Genomic DNA, 22,059 nt, shown 5'->3' on the forward strand with positions numbered 1-22,059 from the left:
CATGCATCTGCCTAATGATATATTAAACATGCCGTACGGATCCTTCTCCTACATTTTCACATCTATTAGGGATCTCTAAGGACAGACTAGTTCTCTATCTTAATGTCTACGGGGTACACTGTTATCTTCTAGGTTCTAGGATTTGGAAAATTAGTCCCTCTGACCATCAGGTTGTTAAATCCTCAAAAGTCAGCGAAAATTTCCTTCATATCTCATGAACCTCCTCTTCCTGTAGGCAACTATCGCGTTATAGTACTGCACCAACGGTTATCGCCATGATCTCCATTCTGTTCGATTCTTACTCTGTTGGTCATTAGGAGACGAACTCAATCCTACCGCCATCATCCTCGTTGGGTAGAAGTGGATCTAACAAGGTATGTCATAATGCTAAGGTAGTCCGCCTAGATGATGTCTACTGTGATGTCTACTGTGATATGTCTACTGTGGTGTCTACTGTGATATGTCTACTGTGATGTCTACTGTGATATGGCTACTGTGATGTCTACTGTGATGTCTACTACCATTTGCTAATGCTCACTTTCGCTTGTTTGTCCTTACTTCTGGTTATCATGCTAATTCTCGATTGTTCTTTCGACAGCTACATTATATATGGTATTCTGTCGGATATATATAATAATGTATGACCTTGTGTTAAGTCTTGTGATAGCTATAAAATGTATGGTGTTATGGTATATATACAATGTTCAGTTTTGTGTAAGCTATACAAAATTTTAGTCTTGTGATATCTATACAATGTATCGTTTTGTGACAGCTATACAATGTATGACATTATAACAGCTAATATTGAATCGTCTTGTATGTCTACTGTGATATGTCTACTGTGGTATGTCTACTGTGATGTCTACTGTGATGTCTACCGTGATATGTCTACTGTGATGTCTACTGGGCTGTCTACTGTGATATGTCTACTGTGATATCTACTGTGATATGTCTACTGTGATGTATACTGGGATGTCTACTGTGATATGTCTGCTGTGATGTCTACTGCGATGTCTACTGTGATATGTCTACTGTGAGGTCTACTGTGATGTCTACTGCCATTTGCTAATGCTCACTTTCGCTTGTTTGTCCTTACTTCTGGTTATCATGCTAATTCTCGATTGTTCTTTCGACAGCTACATTATATATGGTATTATGTCGGATATATATAATAATGTATGACCTTGTGTTAAGTCTTGTGATAGCTATAAAATGTATGGTGTTATGGTATATATACAATGTTCAGTTTTGTTCTACTGTGATGTCTACTGTGATATGTCTCCTGTGATGTCTACTGTGATATGTCTACCGTGATGTCTACTGAGATATGTCTACTGTGGTGTCTACTGGGATGTCTACTGTGATATGTCTGCTGTGATGTCTACTGCGATGTCTACTGTGATATGTCTACTGTGGTATGTCTACTGTGATGTCTACTGTGATGTCTAATGTGATGTCTACTGTGATATGTCTACTGCGATGTCTACTGTGATATGTCTACTGTGCTGTCTACTGTGATGTCTACTGCCATTTGCTAATGCTCACTTTCGCTTGTTTGTCCTTACTTCTGGTTATCATGCTAATTCTCGATTGTTCTTTCGACAGCTACATTATATATGGTATTATGTCGGATATATATAATAATGTATGTGTGATGTCTACTGTGATGTCTACTGTGATGTCTTCTGTGATATGTCTACTGTAATGTCTACTGTGATGTCTACTGTGATACGTCTACTGTGATGTCTACTGTGATATGGCTACTGTGATGTCTACTGTGATGTCTAATGTGATGTCTACTGTGATATGTCTACTGTTATGTCTACTGTGATATGTCTACTGTGTTGTCTACTGTGATATGTCTACTGTGATTTGTCTACTGTGATGTCTACTGTGATATCTACTGCCATTTGCTAATGCTCACTTTCGCTTGTTTGTCCTTACTTCTGGTTATCATGCTAATTCTCGATTGTTCTTTCGACAGCTACATTATATATGGTATTATGTCGGATATATATAATAATGTATGTGTGATGTCTACTGTGATGTCTACTGTTATATGTCTACTGTGATGTCTACTGCGATGTCTACTGTGATATGTCTACTGTGAAGTCTACTGTGATATGTCTACTGTGATGTCTCCTGTGATATGTCTACTGTGATGTCTACTGTGATGTCTACTGCCATTTGCTAATGCTCACTTTCGCTTGTTTGTCCTTACTTCTGGTTATCATGCTAATTCTCGATTGTTCTTTCGACAGCTACATTATATATGGTATTATGTCGGATATATATAATAATGTATGACCTTGTGTTAAGTCTTGTGATAGCTATAAAATGTATGGTGTTATGGTATATATACAATGTTCAGTTTTGTGTAAGCTATACAAAATTTTAGTCTTGTGATATCTATACAATGTATCGTTTTGTGACAGCTATACAATGTATGACATTATAACAGCTAATATTGAATCGTCTTGTGACAGCTATACAGTATACGTTTTATGCTACATCTATACAATGTATGACATTATAACAGCTAATATTGAATCGTCTTGTGACAGCTATACAGTATACGTTTTATGCTACATCTAAACAATGTATGACATTATAACAGCTAATATTGAATCGTCTTGTGGCAGCTCTACAGTATACGTTTTATGCTACATCTATACAATGTATGTCATTATAACAGCTAATATTGAATCGTCTTGTGACAGCTATACAGTATACGTTTTATGCTACATCTATACAATGTATGAGATTATAACAGCTAATATTGAATCGTCTTGTGACAGCTATACATTATACGTTTTATGCTACATCTATACAATGTATGACATTATAACAGCTAATATGGTATCGTCTTTTGAGAGTTATACAGTATACGGTTTTTGCTACATCTATACAATGTATGACATTATAACAGTTAATATGGTATCGTCTTGTGACAGCTATACAGTATACGGTTTTTACTACATCTATACAATGTATGACATTATAACAGCTAATATGGTATACATTATAACAGCTAATATGGTATCGTCTTGTGACAGCTATACAGTATACGGTTTTTGCTACATCTATACAATGTATGGCCTTTTTAGTTTATGCAAAGTATTTATATTGTGATAGCTATACAATAAATGGTTTACAACGTATGGTTTCATGTCACGACAGCTATGTAATGTATGGTCATGTGACACCTATTCAATGTGTGAACTTGTGATACCTTTGAAAAGCATGTTAATATGGTCGACTAATCATGCAACACAAAAAATTAAAACTGGTGACATTCAGATTTAAAGATAATAGATAACAAATATACGGATGTTTTTAATTATTTATTATACTATGCTTTGCATATGGAACTCATTATTGACATTTGCATCTATGTCTAAATCACTTGAAGCAAGAAAACATGTAAAAATCTCAAAATGGTGTTTGGTGCTCAGCAGTTATCCCCCTTTGGAACTTAAATCAGGTAACTGCCTCATAGCCAAAAAGTCATCATTTGATGATATTCTTTTCTTATTTTATTAAATTAACATGGTTGTTTCTGCAACATGACTGACTTTCAACCTTTCAGGAAATTATTCTCAAAATCGAATGATACTATAAAAGTGGAAATTCTTGCACATGAACATGTTCAGTTGACTCTTTGAACCGATCGAGGTGTGGACATTTTGGAGTTGGTAATGGTTATGAAGTCTATTTATCTAACCATTTATAATCTATTAATAAATATTTGTGCGTGGATATTTTCCAGTTACACTCAACCTGAAAATGCGAGTATTTCTGCACTGCAATAATTTCCACGATTACGGTATACAGGGACTGATATGAAGGTGACCATTACGTAGAAGCATGGTGAAACTCTCTGGGGTTAAAAATTCAAATTTAAATATTTTTTGGATAATTTCAGAAGCCAAAATGTGAGAATAAATAATGGAATCCATCAATTTAGATTAAAACTAATCCAGATTCCTATTGTGCAGAAAATTCTCTTGACACAATTTTTATTGTATGTATTCGTTAAACATGAATTACTAATGTAAATCACTTTTATTTCACATTGTAAAACATAAATTTTTACCATTTATTTTTCCTAAAATATTAATTCCATTATGGATTTCTATCAATATTAATTGATGTATCAATTATCGCAAGTTCTCAATTGAAAATTTAAATATTCATTAATAAAATCTACTACAAAGTTTGCAAAATAAAGTACATGTGAAAGCAGCAAAATGATTTTGAATGATGAATCGTTTTTCCTAACTTAAAAAACCGTTTCCCCCCCCCCCAGATAATATGCAGGCTAGCCAGGTTTCATTGTTGATAGTTATAACCAGGCACCTATTGTGGTTGTTATACCATTTACACAGGATGCACATCATAGTTCCACATACCTAGAAATACATATGGAGTGTATTTTGTGGGAGTACATTATCTGATACAATTAGTACATTTTCTTTATATTTCATTTCTTTGCTGTTCTAAAGATTTGACAAAGTTGGAGCATATACTGTCTTAATCCCAATGTTTCTACATCAGTATCAATATATATCGACCTACGTACACAACTTCCCTGTACAGAAAAGCTATATTTTAGAAGTGGTAAGCTACATTCTCAGTGGTAATAATACTGTCAATAGTAATAAGCTGTACTGTCACTGACAGTAAACTGTGTTGCCAGTGGTAATAAGATTACTGTCACTGGCAGTAAACTGTGTTGTCAGTGGGAATAAGCTGTACTGTCACTGGCAGTAAACTGTGTTGTCAGTGGTAATCAGCTGTACTGTCACTGGCAGTAAACTGTGTTGTCAGTGGAAATAAGCTATATCTTTTCTGTAATTACCATTACCGTCAGTGGTAATAAACTGTATCAACAGTGGTAATAACATTTACCGTCAGTGGTAATAAGCTGTACTGTCACTGGCAGTAAACTGTGTTGTCATTGGTAATAAGCTGTATCATCAGTGGTAAAAAAAAATACCGTCAGTGGTAATAAGCTGTACTGTCACTGGCAATAAACTGTGTAGTCAGTGGTAATAACATTTACCATCAGTGGAAACAAGCTTTACTGTCACTGGCAGTAAACTGTGTTGTCAGTGGTAATCAGCTGTACTGTCACTGGCAGTAAACTGTGTTGTCAGTGGAAATAAGCTATATCTTTTCTGTAATTACCATTACCGTCAGGGGTAATAAACTGTATCAACAGTGGTAATAACATTTGCTGTCAGTGGTAATAAGCTGTACTGTCACTTGCAGTAAACTGTGTTGTCAGTGGTAATAACATTTACCATCAGTGGAAACAAGCTTTACTGTCACTGGCAGTAAACTGTGTTGTCAGTGGTAATAAGCTGTATCATCAGTGGTAAAAAAAATTACCGTCAGTGGTAATAAGCTGTACTGTCACTGGCAATAAACTGTGTTGTCAGTGGTAATAACATTTACCATCAGTGGTAACAAGCTTTACTGTCACTGGCAGTAAACTGTGTTGTCAGTGGTAATAATCTGTATCATCAGTGGTAATAACATTTATCGTCAGTGGTAATAAGCTGTACTGTCACTGGCAGTAAACTGTGTTGTCAGTGGTAATAAGTTAAACTGTCAGTGGTAAAAAAGTTACCTGTGACAAGCAAGGGGGGAAAATCTTCAGAAACTGAGTAACATTGTTATCAGGATTACTCTGAATTTGTCCCTATATAAGTAACAACTGTATACCGGTCAGTCATTTATAAAACATATTCGAGAAGGGAGGGGCATATTATCATGCATGGGGAAAACTACTGGTAACATAGATTCCTAGATCACTTTTGAAATATTATCTACTAATATATGAAGCAGAATCAAACTGTAACATATCTGTTCAAAAATGACTTGCATTGTGTAAGATGTTGATCAATTGCTCTTAAGATATGACAGAACTAGGTCAAACTGACCTATAATGTAAGAGTTCAACATCAAATGAACAGATAATTAATATTCTGAACCAGACTGCATAACTTGACCCAATAATGTGATTACTGCAGCAGTCAACAGATAACAGTGCCACAGGAAGTAACCTTTGACCTTTTGGTTCAGTAAACATCAAGTACTTCCATTCCAAAATCATGACATCAAATGGTTTACATGTCGGCATGCACACAATCAGCACAATCTTATACAAACCCAAAACAACTATGGTATCTCCATATGTCAAAACATTCTGTGTAACTTGTATACAAAAGTACGAAAAAACACTCCGCCTCACATTTACAGGTAGATCCTTATTGCAGCCAACAGAACACATCTTTCCACTTGTACTCCGCAAACATTTCCTTCCTCAATTAAAATGAACATGTTCATGATTAATGTATATTATGAAAATAATGAATGTTTCTAAGCTTTTCACATATCACTTTCTGTAGGCCTATCTGTAATCATTCTCTCCTTAATACTTATGGCAATGTCATGTATGATGATGGCTCATTCATATCAGTCGGGGTAATACAGAGTTACCTGCCCTTAGTTCTCCCCTACATGAAGCATGAAGGTAAAGGGTACCACTACANGGGGAGGGGGCCATCAATCAATTGGACACTCACTTTTTGATGTTGAGCTTGTAGATTTCCTGTAAAGTAACAATTTTCTTGTTTTCTTCTTATTTTTATTTTTATTTTCAAGCTTTCAAATTTAGAACTCCTACAATGCTGTCAAATGTATGGCAACATGTGATTTTTTCAAAAAGGTTTTAAACAAATATTTCTCAACAGTGACAGAGGTATTAATACAGTTTAACTAGCCAGTACCCTTTACCTTAAATGTTTAGTGCATTGCTGTAGTATTTGGTTTGTTTGTGTTTTACGTCCTATTAACAGCTATGGTCATATAAGGATGTGCCAGGTTTTGGTGGTGGAGGAAAGCCGGAGTTCAATGAAAAAACCCACCAACCTAGGGCGACTGCCCCAAGTAGGCCTCGACCCAGTGGTGGAAGGTTAGTGGTAGCGGAATGTCAGACACCTTAACCACTTGGACACCACGGCTCCTCATTGCTGTATTAACCATGATCCTGGATTGTATTTTGGTGATACCAGTAATGACCACTCATATACAACTTCTAATTTTGTTGGGGTTTTTTCCTGAACAAAAATATGTCAAAAATTATAATGTCACATGTACACATTGTTCTAACACCAGATAATCCCTACTTCTAGTTAATGGTATTCCTGGTCAATGTATGTATATTTTACACAGGAAAAAAATGTAAATATAATCATACTACAACAATAAAATTAATATATGTTGTAAATCTATTACAAATGAAATTTTCAGTTACGTAAAAACTTTAATATTTTTGCACTCGCTGGTGATTTTCCCATGTTTGTTGCTGCTGCAATCTAAAAGTCATGGGGTGTCAGTACCTTACGGCATGCATTTTTGTTTTGCACAAATTTAATAAAAATTATGTCTAATATTTTTTAAGGAAGTTTTGTAGTCAATACATGAAATTCAATTACACATTTTCTTATACTATGCTTCTAAATAAAATAATTATATGATTTTTCTTTAATATAATTAGAGAACATGAGCAAGTATCGGGGCACCATCACTGCAAACTCTGGTACTTATAAACTCACAAAGACATCCCAATACCTTTCACTGGTTACATAACAGTATGTACATAATTATAAAAAAAACTGTCAGGTATAATATTCTTTCATCTTTTCAAACACAGCATTGTAAAGTTAATCTTCATAACAAGGTTTAAACCTAAACTCAGTCACTGTACACCAACAACATGCTGCATACAGGGAAGTATCACACCCCAAAACCAGTATCAGCCCTCTACGTATCAGCCCGCAAAACCTTTAACACAACCCTTTTGGAAACTTTTCGCTTTTCAATATTTCAAAAGAAATATAGATCATAAGATAGTAGCTTTTATTAGTAAGTATGTAATATTCAGAATAAAACATGCCCTTTTCCATATCACACCAAGTATCAACCCTCGACCAATATCGGCCCTCGGGCTGATATCGCAGTCTCGGGTTGATACTGGGTGTGATATGGAAAAAAACATGTATTATTCTCTCTAGTATTTGACTGGGCAAAACTTTCCCTGTATACGGTAGTGTACACCTTGTGTTAACTCATTCATCCCTGAAATTTTGTAATGAACTATTCCAATCTTTGAATAGAAAGAGTTCAAACGTGTCTTCAGGGGTAATTGAGTTCGTTTAGTTCTTTTCACATCCAATAGCTGGGTCCTATACAAATGTTTTCGAGGTGAACAGATATCTTTAGGAGCTAATCTGTCATCTGTTCCACGAACCATCTGGCCCAAAGTCAAGATTGTTAGGCACCAACGCAAAGTAGGGGTTACGGCACCAAGAGAAATGCTATATCAAGACATGTTGAAGTATAACATGCAGCAACTCTGAAAATAGAACTAGACCTTCATATTGTGAAGATGTTTACTTTTATAACAATCAGACACATTATTTTGGATTTGAAAGACTGCTTGAAATATAAACAAATATCCTTGACCTTCATTCAAATCATTCAGCCTGCATCAACACACTTCTCATTTGAACAATGCTACTTACAACTGTCAATATGACAGCTACATTTACAGTGTCTAGCTAGTTGTAAAAAACAACACTTTTGACAAATGAATAAATCTTTGTACATGGTAATCTGTTGAAAAAATAATGTTCATGACACATTAGCAAATCTTGTTACCTGGGTATCTTATAATTGCATTTACCATGAATTTCTTTTAAACATCAACAGGATTTGTTCTGATAACTGGTTCATAAAACATACAAGATTTCAAGCTGGGCCAAACAAGTCACTTTGAATCAAAGGAATGACTTCTATTTTTTGGGAAAGGTTTGTCTTTATTCTTTTATGACCCCTTCCCAATGGAGATGTTTCCTTGTGTTTGTTGGGGAGTTCGAGTCACAGTGCCTGAACTCTTCCCCTGGGAAAGTGGAAGAGTATGTGGCATGTCATGTACATGTCATTTCAATTATTTTTTAACCACAACAACCAGAAAACCCCAGCCTTAATAGTTTTAAGAAATTGTACAATGTTGTAACTGGAACACATATTACTGGAATCTCCACTTATACAAGAATGACATATTTGCAGTCTTCTTCTAAAGAAGTTTTACTAAGAAGAGGAACAATTCCATGTTCGATTAAAGTGCATGGACAATTTAAGTTATTGTTAACAAATAGCCAAGTCACTTTTGCCTTTGATGTAATTTCATGGTCTATGTCTATAGTAGTTGTTTGAAGAAATAAATATAACGTTAATTTTTACCTTTGATGTAAAATTAAGATATTTTTTTTCCAAACAATTAGCAGCACAGACATTGACCATGAAAGCCAAACTTATGCAACAGAGAACTTCATAATCTGTTCACTTAAAACAACAAGATGACAGGAAGATGTTACTTGTAGCTTCGGCATAGAAGACATATCTTCTGAGTCATCTGAAAGGTTAGAAGAAACTTCTGGAAGAAGGGGATTGTAAATAATTTCATTCAAGTGTAAATGGTAGCCGTTTTTGTTAAAACTTTACTCTCCCTTGATAAAGAAACCCTTCACATCTTCTGTTTAAACCGAGATGTTATATTTGCAGATGACAAAAACAGTATTACTAGCACCACCTGTTCAAAGGAAATTCATTTCCCCGTGAGAATAAATGTATGATGTTGGAATAGTATAGTGTATAACAGGTATGGTCTACTGCAGACATGGGTAGAGGAACCTATACTGAATAGATATACTGAAAGAACCATATCACCATACGTGTACTAGAAATTAGTAGATATATTTAAAGATTGGTCCGATGATTTTCTCTACGCTGTGGTTTGTAGAATTCAGTAAATATACACATTATGCATGTCTCACAACAAGATGTAATTTTACCCTTGTGTTAGATGTGAAACTTGTCAATTTTGATTGTTGTAATGCAATTCTCTGTGGGGTAGTCTTGATGAAACATTTAGCGAATACTAGCAGCACAGCTTTGCAGGGAAGGAAGTATACAAGGGCATACACTGAGACACTAGTCAGCTGGATCTACATGACGAAGACTTTCTCTGCCTCGTCTATGTGGAATATTTCTCTGGTTCTGGGACACACCACTCGCCCATCATTTTGTGCAGCTTGTTCAGCTAAAGACTGGAACAACAAAAAGAAACTGGTAGGTGCATTTTTTTAAACATTAAAAGAAATTTGTGCAAAATAATAATTATTATGTAAGAACTAGTTTCTCTCAAATAAGAGAGATTATAACAACAATTTACTTAAGACTGAACTATCTGAATTCAAAAATTCCCTTTGTGATGAAGTAAGGAGTGTTAAAATAAGTATATTTTCAATATCTATGTGTATTTCTGTCCAGTATTAGACCTCCTCGGACACATGACAAAAGCAACATTTACAGAACATATTGGTAACTGATAAATGCTTTAGATAAAAAACATGATTTATAGTGTTGAGAATGGCTTCAAAATTTGTGATCAATATTCACTATTTCTCTTAGACTGATGATTGATCATTGATCATTCATGAAATGAAACAAAATGCTGTTGAATTGCAGTTATGGTAAAACTTATAAGCAAAATTGTTTTGTTTACACAGTGAAATGTAATACCCTTTACCTTCAGCATTATTTTTAACTTAACATGAGTGATCAAGACTTTTACACGAGAGGTAGGTGGTCTTGTATTAATATTGAACCCTCAGCATTTTTTGTTTATAATCAAGACATCATTGCCAATGATAGTTAAAGAGTAGATAAGGCTCTTGAAATATTGCTTAAAAAACTGTTGTTACAGTTTCTATCATTGTGGTTTGCATCACAATCAGGATAGAATATCAGTATAACAAAGCAGTACAGTTAATGAAATTTCAATAATATTAACAGCTTTAGTAAACTTACATTAAAGCCATACACATGACCATTTGGGAGTGACATCGGGGGATTGTGCTCATTCAGGGGCAGGCCCGTGATAGTACAGATGAGCTTGGAGTTGGCACAGTGAGCGTAGGGTAGTGGTCGTGCAAGCTCGTTCAGGTTCTTCACACACACAGGACAGTCAGCATTTCTCCCTTCGTGCTCACCCTTGTAACAAAATCTGGGGCAGAGTTAGGGAACCCACATTCATTACTGAATACAGCACAAAATATTTTGTTTTTTACGTCCTATTAACAGCTATGGTCATTTAAGGACGTGCCGGGTTTTGGTGGTGGAGGAAAGCCCGAGTTCCCGGAGAAAAACCACTGACCAACGACCAGTACCTGGCGACTGCCCCACGTAGGCCTCGAACCCGTGACCCAGTGGTCGAGGGCCAGTGGTAGCATAATGTCAGACGCCTTCACCACTTGGCCACCGCGGCCCCAAGGAGCACGAAATATATGATAGCTATTGTTAAGCATATGTCCCCATCCTCACTGATAATTCAAATTGCCTGATTGGAGTGGTAATAATGTTATGACTCATGGACAAGTCTCACTAAATTAACTGCATGGATTTGAATTTCTTCGGTGCAATATCTAAATTACAGGTGAAACTTCAACAAATCTCTCCCAACAATATGAAGGAATTTAGCACTGCCTATGATATAAATGACACATTTTCCATTGGCCGGCATTCAGAAAGCCAATAACACACAAAGTGTCTTAAGAAAGATTTTTTTTACATTAAATGTATATCAAATAATTTGGAACAACAAAATATAAACTTAAGCATGACATACCGATTATTTAAATGTTCATGTGGTTAACAACAGCCCCTGCCAACTAGTGCGTTTAATAAGATTTATCTCATCTAATTCAATTTAACTTATTGTAATTTTAATAAATCATCTTATATCTCTGGGAATTTCAATCTTACTTACATCAAAATTAATTAAAACATCATCTGCATTGACAACTTTACATGTGGTGATTGAAATCACTTCAAAAACAGTAAAAAGAGCAGAAGAGAAAATGTTGTTTGAGGTATGATTCCAATAGACACAAACTAGTCATTGAGGGTAACGATTTGTTGTGGTTTATATTTATTTAAGAAAATGGAAGTATTCTCAATGTTATATTGTGAGTGTAACCCTTGGAATTCAAAGAGCATTTTACTTCCTTCATGGTCCATTATTGCTGTGGATTTTTAACCAAAAACTTTCAAAATAAGTAAGGTTTAACATATTTTCATTTTTTTTTTTTTTAAATAATTCAAAATTAACGATCTCATAAGTTCAGTTGATGAAGGAAGGACAATGAAGATTAAGAGTTTTTTTCCCAAAACACATCTTTAATATATATACCTTTTCTTCTATATGACAATGTGTTGGTGGCATTAATTCTTACATGTCGAAAGTTGTATTAATTGATCTTGAGAGCTTGAAACTATCGGTCAGTGACAATACTGTTACACATCAGTAAGAAAGATTTTTAATTAAGCATTAAACTGCCTTCTTTGGAAAGTTATTGTCCTATAATTCTCACAGGATTGCAGACAAATTAATCATAACGGGCTAACACGTTATTCAATTTGTCTACAATCCTGTGAGAGTTATAGGACAATAAATTTCCAAAGAAGGCAGTTTAATACTTATATTTCCATTTTGAATTTAAGTTTTTCTTATATTTCCAACCTGTTTTCGCATTTTACAGTCAAATTTCGTGCTGTCTGGGACCTGTTCTTGTGACGTCATGAGTACAGGCAACTGTTCCCGGCAAGAAATAAAGTTTGTGTCAAAACAACATCATTTAGTTACGACACCACGAACATATTCTTTATATCACTACACCAATGGAAATTATGTGAGAATTATGATCTGATATATTTCTATTTTGTTTGGTCAGGTTATATAGTGGAAGTGTAGAGCAAATGGAAATATACACACAATGAACTCTACATATAACTTGTGACTTTAAGTGAAAGAATATGTAAACTGATTTATTTGTAAATTTTCTCCTAACCAAGGTGTCCAGTCTGAAAAGAAATGCTGACTTTACTTGTTTTTTCTGTATTCAAAAAGTTTTCTGATGAGAACATCATACTGTACTAGAGATGAACAAGTTTAAAGGATACGGTGTCTTGAGGGCAGACAACCCTGCCTGTAGACTGACAGCAAACACTGATGACTGGTTGAGTTGGTGAAGTTTAAAATTCTCAAAGCGGAATTGATGTACCAAGTCCTGCCATCGCTTGTCATCTAACAGGTCCTAAATTCAACAAAAGTATCCAAATTTCATATGACAAATAATACAGTGTGTATCTGTTTTTTTTTGGAAATGAAAACTCTTGTTTATTGAACAATAGTTTCAAGTTAATAAGGATCAAGAAGACCCGCCAACAATCAACAAACATGTGCTACCTGTTTATAATACACAACTTCATAGAAATTAATTCAATCATATAACATACACCATGCACCTTTATTTCATTAGTAAGGCACCCTTGAATAGGTAATTATAAGAGAAGCCGGACTTATTTTAGCATAATGATTTGAAAATTTCTCCCAGTAGCTCTGAATGTCATCCTCGATCCTCATTTTCGCTCTCTGTACCCCTGGGATATGTCATGACAAAATCAAAGGCTCAGTGTGCGCCACTTTGTGGATGAAACGAGAAGACTAGTTTGATCCTTTGATGTACATCGAAAGAATCTCTCGGTCGCATAACACGGTCGCATAACACGGTAAAAATGACTGGCTTTGAAGTTGGGGGTCGCTCCTCTGTAATCTTCAAAGGACAGGTATCAGCCTAGTGATTGGTGAGTTTTTATTTACCTGAGACCCATCAAACAGCTAGCTGCATGCCTTCAATTTTGCTATGACATATTCCAGAGGAGCAGAGAGCGAAAAAGTGAGCGTAACTGGTTACCCCTGGGAGTGGTTCTGAATCATGTGTGAAGAAGACAATACACCACACCAGCAGACCTTCAGAAAGTTTAAACTCTAAAAATAACATTTTTCTAATTACCTTCAGATTTGTCAAAATTGTTTGTCCCAGAAATTTATCACCTAATTTATTCAGCATTATGTATTGAATGATGTGAAAACAATCTTAAACATTGTGTATTTTGTGAATTTTAAACCAGATCAAAGAAATGTGTGGCAGCATATTCTGGATCATTAATCTGAACATGACAACTAGACTTCTGGGGAAAATACAAGAAATATGAATGATCATGAAATAAAGTTCTCTAAAATCTTATAAAATATCTTTATTCTGGGTAAATAACATTTATATAGCCTAAGGTGATTTACCAGTATCAGCAGTACCTTCATGGACCCAGTGGTACGGTATAAGGCCAGCATGAGGTACCTATCTGATACGATCAAGGCCGTTTTCGTTTATCCTGGTCTAAACGGTTGAACCGGTTGGACCAGAGTTGTTCGTTTATGAAATTAGGTCGGACCTAGTAATCTGACGCTGCTTTCAGGCGAGCCTTGACCAAGACTTACAAGGCCTGCTTAAACTTTCGCAGGTCCTCCAGGATTTTACCCAAAAATTTTACATTTAAAAACGGACATACCGGTTGTTCTGCATAAATGAACAGGCTCCATCATTTGAATGAGAGGTGTAACACCAGACAGGTACCTACCTGGTAAGTTGTAATACTCGTATCACTAGGAAATGCTAGGAGTCCCATCACTCTCTGAACATCTGATAATTGGTCGTCTTCTAAGTTTACAAAATATTTTCTTGCATGCCTAAAAGTAAAATACAGTATGCATCAATTTCAGTTCATGCAATATGAAGTTGTTGTTTTTTATTGAAAACAAAATGAATGCCTGGAGCCAACATATTCACTAAGATACATTGCCATACGTGCAGTCCTTGTTTCTACTAGTCTACTTCCATTACAAATGTATTCTGTATCAGATATCTTGATTACACTATTTATCTCAAATTGTTTTCATAATACAATTAAACAAAGGGTTTACTACTATTCCGTCTTTGCGTATTGCAGAGTTACCTTCTCTTGTGAGCAGTTACTGATTGTTACGTCATTGGTTTGTGAGAGTAACGTCACCAATTTTTTTAGATAACGCGTAATTTTCTCACACAAACCAATGACGTAACAATCAGTACCTGCTCACAAGAGATGATAACTCTGCAATACGCAGACGGAATACTCTTTTGACAAGTCAGCATGTCACCACAGTATCCAATTTCATACAAACCAACAGAATGCTTTCTCTTAAGAGCATTATGGCTGATTAACACAAACACAGAATTGTAAAGCTTTTTTTTAAAAATCCAGAATTCTAATAACAAATTTTGCCTCAATTACAAAGATTTATTTGCAGACATCTTGAACATTTATCCTTTGTGGTTTCTGATACAACCTAATTTCATTGTGAAGGAAGGCTTAAGAAATGTACCAGCTGTTTCATATGAATACAGGTCTAGATGTGAAACTGCAGTGTGCTTACCTTACAGCCTCCATCCTCTGATTACTTCGCACCAGTTCTATGAATTCTTGTTGACGAAGTTTGAATTCTAAAGTACTCTAAAAAGACAAAACAGTGCAAATAAATTAAAAGATATCAGCTTTAACAAGCTTTCAAATCTCATTGCATACAAGTGTAAAACTAAACAATATTAGAAATAGTAAAAGTGAAGAAAGAGATAGAAACAATTCATACAACCACATTTGTAAAAGTTGTTGAACAGTCAGAGATGAAGGTCCAACAAAACTTACACAAAAACCCTGTCAACAGCAGTTTTACTTGTACATTGCATCTAAACAAGAAATCCCCTGAAGTGGATGTGCCCCTCACTGGTGTTCATATAGATTTTCAGATTTGGGTTTAAATTGAACTTGAGTGTGTTATTGATACTAAAGGCATGTGAAGGAAGCTTTATGAAAAGCTAAGTATTCCTACAAGAGTAATCACACAGAAACTAGTTTTGAAGATGTCAATGCAGAAAAATTGTTCCCTTTATGTCACCTTTGCTTACATGCTACACAAAAAATGATTTTTTTCTACCACTGTATTGTATTCTCATAGTGAATAAATCCTGTTTTCCCTGAAAAATCCACCAATCATGGTGATCCGTTATTCTTGTTATGAAGTTGCTGCAAAAGGTTGATGAATTCAAATTAGACACCTAACTAATCAGAGGCACCAACATCAGAAAGTTTGCCAAATATCAAGTGGTGCAAAATTGCATTGCTAGACAACATACCTCTACAACAGTTTTGTGATATTTACTGTTTTAACCTACAGGGCGGGCGGAAGTCTTGACTGCCATATTAATTCTTCATTGTTATACTTCTACTGTGATTTATAACATTTCTTGAAATTATCAAAATAATAAATCACCTGCATTCACTATTGCAGTATTTCCTTAACTCATTCACCCCTGGAGACACATTTGAACTCTTCAGATTCAAAGGTTGGAATAGTTCATCATGAAATTTCAGGGGTGAATGAGTTAAGGGTCAAGAATTATATAATTATGGCAAGAAAATAAAACCTTCACTTAGTATGATTTTGATCGTTTTCTTATATTTGTGTACCAACCTTCATTTTTCTCAATTTTGATTTATTATCATAGCACCAATTAAGACATGGAGTTGTCTCCCTTCGTGAAAGTGATTCCTCCACTTGTTTTGATGTCAGAAATAAGTCAATATTTGTCAGATCCTGTAAAAGAAGGTTTTTTTTCAGCATGCTAAACATACATTGTAATAAATTAATGTAACTTTCGCCATAACTCATGATAAGATAACTGTATTGTAATGAAAACCCATGGCCAGGTTGTAAATAGCTAGGAAATTCTTATATTGTCATAGGTGCTGCCCTACCCCTCCTCTCAAACCAACATCCTTTCAGTAAGTAAGGTAAACAGCTACACACATAATACTGCTTCAACTATTACATCTTCTTTTGCCTGAAAGAAGGCTTCTGCCTTAGATGTTTGTTAGATCCTAATCCAAATCTTTTCTTCCTTCTGCTTTATTTTGTTTTAGGACTTTAGTAACAACAACCTCTTGCCCTCAACCCAAGTCAGCAACTTAACATTATTACACACATCACATATTACAATGCATGACAGCTTCAGCATGTGATTAATATAGGGTCCAACTCAGGATCTATTTCATACGAGATAGTTTTCACTTTAGTCAGGCTTTGCCAAGCATGGGTTTAGTAAAATATCATAAGAAAATCTTTGATGTTATGTATAAATGTGCAAGCCCACAAGCAGATTTTGCAAAATTTTACAATCCTTAACTATATTTTCAATGTAAATATTGAGATTTCACTAGTCATAACACAAATCTACTTGTCCCAAGTGTAAGACTTGTGGAATTGCTAGTATCTAGTCACCACCACCGATTAACCAGCAGCCCTTTTTTACCTCAATGTCTGAATGCTGTGCCAATTTAATAGCTGTATTGTAGTAGCCAGATCTCAGAAAATATTCCACCAGCATTCGATCTAGTCTCTTCTTGTGCCATAGAGGTTTAGCATGTGGCTCTAAAGATTCTGCCTCTTTTAAATGTTCCACACGACGTTTGATCATACGTGCGGCTTCTAACTCCTCACTGATGCTCTCATCAGCCTGAAAAGAAATTCAACATTCATTTGTGATAGAGCAAAACAATTACTTCTTAGCGCTATCAAAATAACATGAAACCTTAATTTCTGTGGCAAATCATATTTCAAAATTTTGTATGTTAGAATACCAAGGATTTTTTTCTTGAAGTAACCAACAAGATTTTATGTTTATATATCATATTTTATTCATTTGGAATTCATTGGTACTAGGTGAACTTTTTTGCTTTGTAAAAACTACACTCAACTGTTTCATCATATTACCAAATAGAGTTTACCTGTATAATTACTCAATACTCTGTTTAGTTTAATTCATTTTTTGTCCTAACTTACATAATTATATGGAGGATATATAATGATTTCTTGTTGAATGCTACTACTAATATTTCATGGTTCAGAATTATCATCCAGGAAAATGAAACAGGGGACATTATTTTTTCAATGCCTCCACTTGAGTTGAACCCAGGTCCTCCCGTTTACTAGCCTGATACTACTGATTGAGCTAATAACAGAAATTTTCCATTGCCTACTAGTCAATAAAAGTGACACAGAGGTTACCCAACAAGTGATGGTTGATTTTCATGTTTATCCAACTCAAGTTTGTTAATTAATTTTCAAACTGTATAAAGAGTCTAATTTGAAAATTAACTAATGACAGTTAGATAATCATGATGATCAACCATCACAAGTTTAGGGGATCTTTTCTCCCACTATGTTCAGATATCATAGATCTAGAAAACCATATGTTTCTCTTGGGGACACATTATTCCTGTTTCCAACCCGGGACACCATTGCAATGAACTACAACGTCACAATCAGGGTTTGTATCTACAGATCATGTCAAACCTTTTTCAAGGAACTAACTGAAATATTCAAGTAGGCGAAAGCTAGTCTTGGAGTCCAAGAAGAGGACACATGAAGAGAACAAAAGAAGAGAGAACACAAAAAGAGTTTTAATAGTAACTCTCTTCTAACATGGGGGTAATGGGGGGTCTCCCCCTGGAAAACATTTTCAATTAAAGCTGCAAGATGGTTGTATTGAAGCAATGCTGAGAAGATCTTTAACAGCAGACACCAAAGTTGATGTTTATCTACACTATTGTAGTGTACATGTATGATCTTAGAACTTTCATGCATGATTTTAGCAGCGACTCACACATTTTCTTAATATCAATGATCTTATGACAACATTCAGTTGACATTGGTATGGTCACCTTTAAATTGTTTCATCTAAGATTTAAATAATACATCACAGGTACATTGTACAAGAATCAGGCATTTCCTCATCTTAGGAGCTCGTCAGATGACCCCCTACCACTACCATGTAACATGTTAAAATAACATGCATATCTTTTGGAAAATCTCACTCAGAACTCTCATTTTTTTTCTTATGGTTACTGTAACATCTAAGGTATATGAGGGGGAAATACTGCCTCACTGGCAAGCTAGATTTTCCAGTGATACGGTATAACTCGGGGACCCGTTCACCAGTTCAGCAACGTCGAGCGTGGTCAGTAGTTGGATGGGTGACCGCCCGCACGTTACATTGCTACAATAAAAAGTCACTGGCAGTTGTTTTAGTCATTTTTTTTTATACTGTAAGAAAGATATGACTTTTGGAAATCATGCAAAATTCAAGGACTTTTTAAGGCCATAGACCAGCAATCAAGGCTTTTCAATGTCAACCTTGAAATTCAAGGCTTTTCCAGGCCACACTCTAAATTCAAGACTTTTTCAAGGCCCATGTGAACCCTGACAATTAAAGATAATGAGGCAAAGCATTGATACTTGATGTAATAATTAAAAGATTAATCAATGAAATAATATCCAGGGTGTTATCCACTCACCAGTGGGTACCAAATATGCAACTGCCTATAAGTTGGTAACCAAAAATGTTTACCAACTCCTAGCAGGTTTATCCAATGAGTTGGCAGTGAGAAAGCCTATACTGGTTGTGGAAGAAAAGTATTTTACCAGAGTGACATACTTCCCATCAAGGAAATAACTCATTCTGAGTTTCTCAAATGTTCCCTTGTGCAGATAAAACCACCAAAGGCTAAGGTTGGTACTATGTTATAAAAGGATATCTTCTACAATCCCAGTACATACAGGGATTAACGCAGGTGTAGAAGGTTAGTACCTTTTTTTTGAAATTGTGGAAATATGTGTTGTAGGCGCATGACTTGCCAGCGGAAAGGGTGGTCACAGGCTGGGGCCAGCGGGTGAGTAAGAAGGTGGGGGTGAGTAAGAAGAGGGGGGGGGGGGGCAACAGGAACACAGACAACAAGAAATAATTCACTCAGCCCTGTCAAACGTATGGAAAATAAAAACAAAATAGAACCAAGACAGATATTAATGTGAATGTGGTAGTATTTCAGTTACAAGAGGGGGGATTTTGAACTGAAATAAGGGAAAATAATGCTGAAATTAGAACGGGAAATATTTAATTAATTGAACCTTATTTGTTAATGATAAAGGCCTGTATATATCCATGACATATGTGTGATAGGATATATGAATAAAATGGATGTAAAAGAAATTACTTTTCTTTTCAAAAGACACAGCTTTTCTACCATGCTGTCAATGGCCCACGTAACATCTCCGATAGTGGGGCTCTTCTGTTGTAGACACGCCTCCAGGTCATTCCCTGCAGAGTGAATGTGAGCAACTTCACGGTCAATACACTTCTGGGCTGATCTAAACTTCTTATTCAACAGCTCGTAAGGGACCTGGAAAATATGTAAACAGTCATAATATCAAAAGCATTAATTTGAATTCCAACCCTATTAAACAATCCCGGAAACCACCACAATACAAGTAACAGTTTCATTAAATAATCAGAATTATTTCCTTTGAAATGTTAAGGGTTGACTAGTTTATTCACATACCATTATGATCCCAAGGCCAATTTTCGCAAGCTGAGCTGGTAATAATTTATATTTATGAAAGTGAATCAACAAAAACCGATGGAAATGGGGCTCTGTTGGGATGAAACAGATCCAGAATATGTATCTAGCATAGTCCAGCCAACACCCAACAAAAGGATCCTATCTAATATTGGAACAGCATTGGCTCTTCCCCCACTTTATAACATAGGACTTACTATACTGCTATAACTACCCCTAATACAAAAATATTTAATAGGTTGGCTACTTTATACTGACCATACCCAAGTAAACGTACAAGCCACCTTATTTTTCTTCACTAACCAGGTTAACGAAACTTGAAATTCAACTCAACTGTCTGAAAACAGAGTTTCCCTATTGTACAACATTCGGTTTACTCATTAATCATCCAACGGGTCACTGCACATATGAACACGCATATTTATGTTTCAAAGTAATGGGTCCTATCCTAGCACATTTCAACACAAGTATGTTTATTTGTGTAATGACCCATTTTCAATAAGCGTGTGTGTTCTAACACATAGGTAACAAAATTCTGTGGTCAGAGTCTGTCACTGGTCCAGGCGACTTCATTTTGTCAAGCCAACATCTTACTCCAATATATCTTCCGTCCGATATGTTTTCATTTGAGATAGTCATCCAATATAAAACAACATTATTTTCAGACACTGTTGTGTTACATACGATACAAATGAAATATGAAATAACACCCCCTGATCGTGAGTTACCTTCAGTGTAGGATGTTCGAGTGCCTTCACGTCAGCCATTCTTTAGCAGAAAACCTCTGCTGTTCCGTCCGAGTGTGCGCAGTGAAAAATCTATCCCTATTCGTTGGTCCGGGTCTGTCACAGCTTGGTAGATCAATAGGCCTATAATTAATTTATTAAAAAAAAAACACCTCTGTACGTTATATAGAGTTGTTTGTCAGTGTGCATTATTGTGTTTTCTCAAAAACTATTATTTTTATTAAAAATTATACATTGGGTTATTAAAGGAAATTGTTTTTAACAAAAAATATAAAATACTAGAATAATGCCATATTGATTTTAGTAATTGGAGTACGGTATAACGACTCTGGTAATAACTGTTACGTGCTGTTTACAATTAATGCAATTAGTTTCTTTCATCCTGTGAACATTTCATTGTGACATATCATTTGTGACATCGCAAATGGATTGTAAACCTTAATCGTGATATTCATGATCGGGTGGTTGGTTGGTTGGTTGAAGGGTTTTATAAGGGGAGAACGGAGCATAAGCTAGTTTCAGTTGGCATTCACAGCACTATGAATTATGCCATCAAAACATGCGAAACTTCAGCGAAGCATGTCAAACAAAAACGAGTTATGAATTACTGATTTTTTTAAATTGGACCTAAACATTTTTTTGTTATTAAACTTGTCCTGAACACAGGAATCCGAAAACAAATTAATACATTAATATGTATGGACCTGGACTTATCCTGATCAGAGACGTACATATTACAGAGATAGGTAACTTGATGTGAAGCCCTGAAACAATATTAGAATTGTATGTCTTCAATAAGATTAGAATAAGAATTGTATACTTTCCAACT

General features: G+C 35.3%; 1 protein-coding gene across 1 annotated transcript; it reads right to left on the reverse strand.

Moving 5' to 3' along the window:
- Positions 1-8,450: 8,450 nt before the first annotated feature.
- On the reverse strand, positions 8,451-21,291 carry LOC110466406 (macrophage erythroblast attacher-like). The gene is made up of 9 exons (XM_021522859.1): positions 21,213-21,291; positions 20,122-20,307; positions 17,382-17,585; positions 16,544-16,666; positions 15,449-15,525; positions 14,614-14,722; positions 13,096-13,229; positions 10,945-11,140; positions 8,451-10,181 (listed from the first exon to the last, which is right to left on the reverse strand). The coding sequence occupies exons 1-9, from the start codon at positions 21,249-21,251 to the stop codon at positions 10,080-10,082; spliced, it is 1,170 nt and encodes a 389-aa protein (XP_021378534.1). The 5' UTR covers positions 21,252-21,291; the 3' UTR covers positions 8,451-10,079.
- Between the last annotated feature and the right edge of the window lie 768 nt (positions 21,292-22,059).

Source organism: Mizuhopecten yessoensis, unplaced genomic scaffold, assembly GCF_002113885.1.
Source record: "Mizuhopecten yessoensis strain PY_sf001 unplaced genomic scaffold, ASM211388v2 scaffold11133, whole genome shotgun sequence".
NCBI classification, from domain to species: domain Eukaryota; kingdom Metazoa; phylum Mollusca; class Bivalvia; order Pectinida; family Pectinidae; genus Mizuhopecten; species Mizuhopecten yessoensis.